General features: G+C 38.1%; 1 protein-coding gene across 3 annotated transcripts; it reads right to left on the bottom strand.

Moving 5' to 3' along the window:
• On the bottom strand, positions 1,170–7,246 carry LOC104728084 (peroxisomal fatty acid beta-oxidation multifunctional protein MFP2-like). Of its 3 annotated transcripts, XM_019244815.1 has the most exons (19): positions 7,042–7,243; positions 6,784–6,855; positions 6,626–6,691; positions 6,461–6,517; positions 6,295–6,362; positions 6,093–6,174; positions 4,789–4,844; positions 4,403–4,705; positions 4,214–4,300; positions 3,906–4,080; positions 3,710–3,831; positions 3,477–3,611; positions 2,990–3,018; positions 2,631–2,885; positions 2,429–2,550; positions 2,226–2,347; positions 1,977–2,125; positions 1,741–1,879; positions 1,170–1,489 (listed from the first exon to the last, which is right to left on the bottom strand). In XM_019244815.1, the coding sequence occupies exons 1-19, from the start codon at positions 7,142–7,144 to the stop codon at positions 1,454–1,456; spliced, it is 2,178 nt and encodes a 725-aa protein (XP_019100360.1). In that variant the 5' UTR covers positions 7,145–7,243; the 3' UTR covers positions 1,170–1,453. The 3 variants fall into 3 exon arrangements, with proteins under 3 accessions (XP_019100360.1, XP_010445530.1, XP_010445439.1); XM_010447228.2 differs by lacking the exons at positions 2,631–2,885; positions 2,990–3,018 and adding an exon at positions 3,085–3,339 and having other exon boundaries at positions 3,448–3,611; positions 7,042–7,246; XM_010447137.1 differs by lacking the exons at positions 6,093–6,174; positions 6,295–6,362; positions 6,461–6,517; ... (1 more) ...; positions 6,784–6,855; positions 7,042–7,243 and adding exons at positions 5,104–5,185; positions 5,306–5,373; positions 5,472–5,528; positions 5,637–5,702; positions 5,795–5,883.

The following is a 7,528-nucleotide window of genomic DNA, read 5'->3' as shown; positions in this document are numbered from 1 at the left end:
TTTTTTTTTTTTTTTTTTTTTGGGGTCCAAATCCAATGGTCCATTATCAACCCCCCGATGTCCACGTGTCTTTCTAACCATTGTTTTAGCCTTTATGGAAACACTAACTACATGTGTTTAAGTGACCGTTCTACAAGATTACCACTTTGATTATTAGTAGGGTTAACTTTTATTATTTCACTACAACTACATTAATGGTGTTTTGTTAAATCGATGTTACGGAAAATAAAAGTTGTATGACCATGTTGGTCGTCGATTTTCCCCTCATCATTGTGGTTTTTATAATAAAATACTAGTAAATAGTTAACATCAATCAATAAACATTAATTGTTCACAAACAAAAAAAAACAAATACAATTACTATTGGCTATTTGCAGATACCCTAGTTGTTTCCCATGTTAGTCATTTTTATAAATAATCCGGTCCCATGTTAGTTAGTGTATTAAATAAGTATCACTTATCCTTAGGCTTTGTTAATTACGAAATTCACCGTCTTCCTTCTTATAGGGCCCCCAACCATGCAAACAAAATCATTTACTATTAACAAACTTACTGTATTTTCCTCTCTTTTTCTTTCTTTTTTTTGTATTCGATTTATATTATTAATATAAAAAGATACTACTAAATTCCCAAAACAGAGTGAGTGCTATTTTATGTGAATGTGAAAGCATTTTATCATTTGTGTTAATTATGGATGGATCGTTCCTAATACTCGTCAAAATCTAGGAAAAGGTCCATAACCTATTACCTTTAAGTAAGTAAGCAAACGTAGCTAATTTAACTGGATCACACTATTCGTAAACGAACTCGGAAACTCCACCTTTTTGCACGATATAGATTAGATAATTCATTATATATCCATTTATCATAGATCTGTTTATAGATATGAAAACCAGATCCTTGAGAATGCACATATGAAAAATCAATATGACCGAATCGATAGACCAAAATGTTTTTCACTGAATTTCAAGTAGAAAAATGAAGTTGATATACGGAGATGTGACGTACCGATAAGGAGAGAGCCGTAGAGAAAAACAAAAAGTGGTCCAAAATTTGATAATTCGTGTCTTTTCTAATCTTGAATACATTGTCTTTGTCTTGTGTCTTATCTTTCTCCAATTCTGTCATTTTTTAGTTATTACGAATTGCTTCTTTGTTATCCTCACAAGTTTCACTAACTTATTTTAACAGTGTCATATGACATTTATCAATAATTAATCATAGAACTTTAACAAAATGTATCTGACCAAGCACAACATAAGTAAATCTTATTTGTTTCTCCAACTTAATCCCTAACTTTCTCCCAGATTTCATCTGCCTGAGATGAGACTTTATTTTAAAGGCGGCTTCTGTGGCCACAATATCCCAACTTTTCCGGCTAAGTAAATGTGGACATAAAGAAAACACAGAGTAGATGCAGTAATGCAGAAGCGGCTCCATTGAAACGGTGACCTTACAACCGCGATCTCGCTTGCTCCACGGGAGCGCTCTGCAACACAAATGGAATTGTAACAAATAAGAATCTGACTTACACAATCGATTCAATTCAACTATGAGGAGCTAAATTGGACAAGATTAGATAAATAGTCTTGTCACTAATCGACTTAATTAAGGAATGGTCATGTAATATAAACCAAGCTCATATAGATTGTATTTAAAACAACTGCTCCATAGACAAGCGCACAACACTGAAAAATACGAGCCAAATAAAGAAAGGAAGAAGAGCAAAGAAATACTCACCAGAGGAGCTCCTTTAGATCCCCTTTCAGCCAAAAAAGCACAAGGCTTGAAGAAATCACCATAAGTCTTCGACCACTCATCTAGCCTCGAGTAAATGTATTTCGATCCTATGGAATCAGCCCAGAACATGATACCTCCTCTGTTCCACAAGAGATTTAGATTTGAAACCAAAATGGGCAAAAGAGAATTTAATAATGATCTCAGAGTTGCAACATTTATTTGATGAAAACACTGACCTGTATGGTGGAAAACCCATTCCCATTATGGCAGCAATGTCAAGGTCTGCTGCTTTGACTGCAATACCTTCAGCAAAAACCCTGCACGCCTCATTTACTACTGGGAAAAACGTCATTTCAATTATTTCCTTCTCCGACAGTTTCACCAACTGCATTACACAACAACCAGTCAGGGTGAGAAAAAGAACAGCAAGATCCTCTCAAACTCAAAAGACGAACTTTACTTGATTTTTGGACAGAGATAGATACCTTAGGGTCAACATTTCCTCCAGATATGCTCCTTGCCTTTTCGATATATTTCTTTAACTCAGGATCAGGTTTAGCCTTGCGCTTATCGTCATACAGATAGAAACCTTTACGAGTGGCTTCACCTGAATTCAACAGGAAATACCATATAATTTAGAAGAAATGTTGAATCGATAAACATTAGCTAGCTCTCGTATCACACATACCAGCTCTCTTGTCCTCTTGCATAAGTGGGATAATCATTGATTTGTATGTCCGTTCTGGGAAGTTCTCAATGAATTGTGTTGCAGTTGCAATCGCCACACCAAATCCAACCAGGTCACACAATCTGCTCGTTCAGATAAGTAACAAAAATAGTTAAAAGATGGTGCATGTGAATGACATGGAGCTTTACAATGTGATATATACCTGAAGGGACCCATTGGCATCCCAAACTTGCTGACTGCACTGTCGATTAGATATGGATCTGCTCCACGCTCAACCAGGAACATAGCTGCCTGTGTGTAAGGGAAGAACATTCTATTCACTGCAAACCCTGTGCAGTTTCCCACCACGACTGGTGTTTTCTTAATCTTCTTCCCAACATCTAACAGGTCAACAATTACTTGGGCAGAGGTATGATTGGTCCGAACTATTTCAAGTAGTGGCATGACATGTGCTGGACTGCATGAGGAAGAATACACATGATTTGTGTAGAATGAGCAGAACCACTCTGGGCATAAAAAATTTCCTGAAATTCATCTAAACTCCAAAGGATATGTAGTCACCTGAAAAAATGAGCTCCAACAATTCTATCCTGAGACTTANATAGTTAAAAGATGGTGCATGTGAATGACATGGAGCTTTACAATGTGATATATACCTGAAGGGACCCATTGGCATCCCAAACTTGCTGACTGCACTGTCGATTAGATATGGATCTGCTCCACGCTCAACCAGGAACATAGCTGCCTGTGTGTAAGGGAAGAACATTCTATTCACTGCAAACCCTGTGCAGTTTCCCACCACGACTGGTGTTTTCTTAATCTTCTTCCCAACATCTAACAGGTCAACAATTACTTGGGCAGAGGTATGATTGGTCCGAACTATTTCAAGTAGTGGCATGACATGTGCTGGACTGCATGAGGAAGAATACACATGATTTGTGTAGAATGAGCAAAACCACTCTGGGCATAAAATTTTCCCTGAAATTCATCTAAACTCCAAAGGATATGTAGTCAGTCACCTGAAAAAATGTGCTCCAACGATTCTATCCTGAGACTTAGTCCGCTCCCCAATTTTGTTCAAGTCAATGGTAGATGTGTTGCTAGCGAGGATACAATGCTGAGGACAGTACTTCTCCAGATCAGCAAAAATTTGTTGCTTCAAAGATATGTTTTCAATAACAGCCTGTTCAAGCCACAAAAAAAAGACATCATAAAAAATCAAATCACTTATATCATATAACCCAATAAAAACAACTTCAGCTTGGTTTTGTTCATTATTACCTCAATGACCATGTCCACATCCCTAAAGCTCTCATAATCAAGAGAACCCTTAAGGAGAGACATGGTTTTCTCAAACTTTTCCTTAGACATGCTTCCTTTCCTTACACGACTCTGGAGATTAGCTGATCAAATTATGAAATTCGTCAGATCAAGCTATTCTAGTTCATTAAATAGCAATACAATAATCCAGTCCCACCTTTAACTCTGCCAATTCCCGCCTCCAGGAACTTCTCATTCACCTCCTTGAGAATCACTGGATAGCTACTTAGGATCAATGCGGTGGCAATTCCAGACCCCATTAACCCGCCTCCAATTATGGCTACCTTCTTTATCTTCCGAGGCATCAACCCACGATCAGTAACTCCAGGAACCTGCCCATACGATAGATTGGAAGATATCAGAAAGAGGGAAAGCTTTCATGCTATTAGTTAACATCTTTTAAAGAAGACAAATAGACGCATTATGGTACCTATGTCCAAATTACATGACTGCATAAACACTAACCTTTACAGTTCCTCTCTGAGAAAAGAATACGTGGATCAAGCCTTTGGTGGTATCAAGGCTAATCACTTGAGAACCGACTTCAGCCTCCTGTACGTAACAATGTGGTGAAAACTCGTACGGGTCAATAGTCTGGGGGAGAAAAGGTCAAATAGAACATGTAACAGAGCAATTGAAAGATAGATAATATACCTTTTCTAAACCAACCCTTGGACCAGAAACAATACCCGTTTCAAGAGCGTCAAGGCACATTAAGGGGTGTTTCATATTCGGGGCTTGTTTGCGTGTCTGTCCTCTGGCAAACTTCAGTATCTCCCTTGCCTCTCCAAGAGGAGGTAACTTGTCAGTCTTTAACAGGCTAGAAATCCATGGTTTTCTCCTCTCAACTATGTCAAGGGCCCAACGACGAGCAGTGGTTAATAACTCGGCAGATGGCACCACAGCATCAATAAGACCCAAGGAATGACCTTCCTCAGCTCTAACTGGCTTAGATGTCTACATGTTTCAAAAAAAGAAATGTCGTTACATTTTAACTAAAGCAGACTAACACTATTATTGAAATAAAGGCACCTACGTACCAAAATCATTTCAAGGGCTTTTGTGAGACCAACAAGACGCGGAAGACGCTGCGTTCCTGTGTCAATTCAAAGGACCATAATTAGGAAAAATAAAAACGAACGCGACTTGATTCATTTTATAAAAAACATGTAATAAAGATCCTTTTCCCGTCCTCAAAGCACAGTGTGCATCAAAAATGTTTTGACTTCCCACTTTTTAAAAACATATGATGGTTCATTAAGAGTTATAAGATCTGCCTCCTATATCATAAAAATAGTACACCGCGGAAAGGCAAACATTAGGGACTTGACAATGGAAAAAAATTGAATATCTACCTCCAAACCCAGGAATAACACCGAGTTGCAGCTCGGGCAAACCTAACTGTGCACCGGGAGTTGATATCCTTGCATGGCAAGCCTACAAAGAGAATCATACAACTGCATCACCACCCATTCTCAATACGAAAAAAGATCAACAGGTTCAACATTCACGAGATGATTATCCAGGAAGCTAGTGGATTAGCATAGAAACTCGTACCATAGAAAGTTCTAACCCTCCACCCAAGGCTAGCCCATCAATGGCAGCAACAGAAGGCTTCCTAGCAGCTAAATCCAAAGAAATAAATCGATCCCTCAGGAAACACATAATCAGAAAACCCCACTACATCAAAATCAATTAAGTAGGTACATAGACAGATAATAACCTTCAAGCAAGTCGGTGATGATGTCGATGGATATGTATCCAACCTTTGGCTCTTTCCCTGCGCAAAAAAACAGAAGCAAACATTACTACCTAGTACATCAAATACATAAAAAGAAAGTAAAAATCACCAAAGATAAACAACAAACAAGAGAGTGTGTAAACATACTAGTCCCCTTCTGAATTTCACCAAAACCAGATATATCAAAGCCACCAGAGAACTTCCCCTTTGCACCTGTACCATATGTATCAGATCATCTCCAAAATTTGCATAGTAAAATTCACATTTTAAGCGTGGAAGAAGAGGCATGATCTCGAAAAACATACCCGTAATAACAATAGCTTTAACATCATTCCTGCTCAAGGCCTCCTCGTAGTTACTTTTGAGGTTGTATAGCACTGTAAATTAAGCAGACACACANCATTTTATAAAAAACATGTAATAAAGATCCTTTTCCCGTCCTCAAAGCACAGTGTGCATCAAAAATGTTTTGACTTCCCACTTTTTAAAAACATATGATGGTTCATTAAGAGTTATAAGATCTGCCTCCTATATCATAAAAATAGTACACCGCGGAAAGGCAAACATTAGGGACTTGACAATGGAAAAAAATTGAATATCTACCTCCAAACCCAGGAATAACACCGAGTTGCAGCTCGGGCAAACCTAACTGTGCACCGGGAGTTGATATCCTTGCATGGCAAGCCTACAAAGAGAATCATACAACTGCATCACCACCCATTCTCAATACGAAAAAAGATCAACAGGTTCAACATTCACGAGATGATTATCCAGGAAGCTAGTGGATTAGCATAGAAACTCGTACCATAGAAAGTTCTAACCCTCCACCCAAGGCTAGCCCATCAATGGCAGCAACAGAAGGCTTCCTAGCAGCTAAATCCAAAGAAATAAATCGATCCCTCAGGAAACACATAATCAGAAAACCCCACTACATCAAAATCAATTAAGTAGGTACATAGACAGATAATAACCTTCAAGCAAGTCGGTGATGATGTCGATGGATATGTATCCAACCTTTGGCTCTTTCCCTGCGCAAAAAAACAGAAGCAAACATTACTACCTAGTACATCAAATACATAAAAAGAAAGTAAAAATCACCAAAGATAAACAACAAACAAGAGAGTGTGTAAACATACTAGTCCCCTTCTGAATTTCACCAAAACCAGATATATCAAAGCCACCAGAGAACTTCCCCTTTGCACCTGTACCATATGTATCAGATCATCTCCAAAATTTGCATAGTAAAATTCACATTTTAAGCGTGGAAGAAGAGGCATGATCTCGAAAAACACACCCGTAATAACAATAGCTTTAACATCATTCCTGCTCAAGGCCTCCTCGTAGTTACTTTTGAGGTTGTATAGCACTGTAAATTAAGCAGACACACAGGATTCCACATAATCAGATCATTTAAGTTCGATCCGGAAAGCTGAATTGCAATTTCGGAGATCAATCGAAACCATATAAAACGAAATTGACCTAGAAGAAATCTGATGATGATGACATCAAAATCAAAGGATAAAAATTAACGGAATAAATCTGAGAGGAGTACCGTCGAAAGAGAGGGAATTGACAGGAGGATTGATGAGTGTGATGACGGCAACGCCATCGCCACCAACTTCCATCACCGTCTTCCCCTTGGTTCGTGAATCCATTTTTCTTCGAGCTTCGTTTGAGAGAGATTGCGAGTCAAATATAAAATAAAAACGCTTTGGAATTATTAAAAAGAGAGGAGACGTGAGAAATCGGATATATAAATTGGGTAAGGAGATGATGGATGACGTCTGTCTGGTTAATAATATGGTAGTAGTACCAGTGGCACACTCCTCAACGTAACGGTACTTTGATAATGTTTTCGATAAGTGTTTTTTTTTTTTTTTTCCTTATTCACTTATTATAGTATAAGATTAATCACGAATTAAGAACGAAATATACAGTATTTGTTATGTTCAAATCTGCGGATTCTTTACTAAAATATGTATGTGTGTGTGTTTTTTTTTTTTGTGTCATAGTCCTGTGACAAACCTAACTTGGCGGAT

The sequence above is a fragment of the Camelina sativa genome, chromosome 1 (genome assembly GCF_000633955.1).
Source record: "Camelina sativa cultivar DH55 chromosome 1, Cs, whole genome shotgun sequence".
NCBI classification, from domain to species: Eukaryota; Viridiplantae; Streptophyta; class Magnoliopsida; order Brassicales; family Brassicaceae; genus Camelina; species Camelina sativa.
The sequence above is the reverse complement of the archived record's forward strand: the minus strand, read 5'-3'. Positions and strand labels throughout refer to the sequence as shown.

Excerpts from the sequence above, each read along its gene's own strand:
- LOC104728084 (XM_010447228.2), bottom strand. The coding sequence starts at position 7,144 with ATGGATTCACGAACCAAGGGGAAGACGGTGATGGAAGTTGGTGGCGAT. Across the intron at positions 4,301-4,402 it reads CAAGGGTTGGTTTAGAAAAG|GAGGCTGAAGTCGGTTCTCA; the intron begins GTATATTATCTA and ends TGTTACGTACAG. Across the intron at positions 1,880-1,976 it reads ATGGGTTTTCCACCATACAG|AGGAGGTATCATGTTCTGGG; the intron begins GTCAGTGTTTTC and ends CTTGTGGAACAG.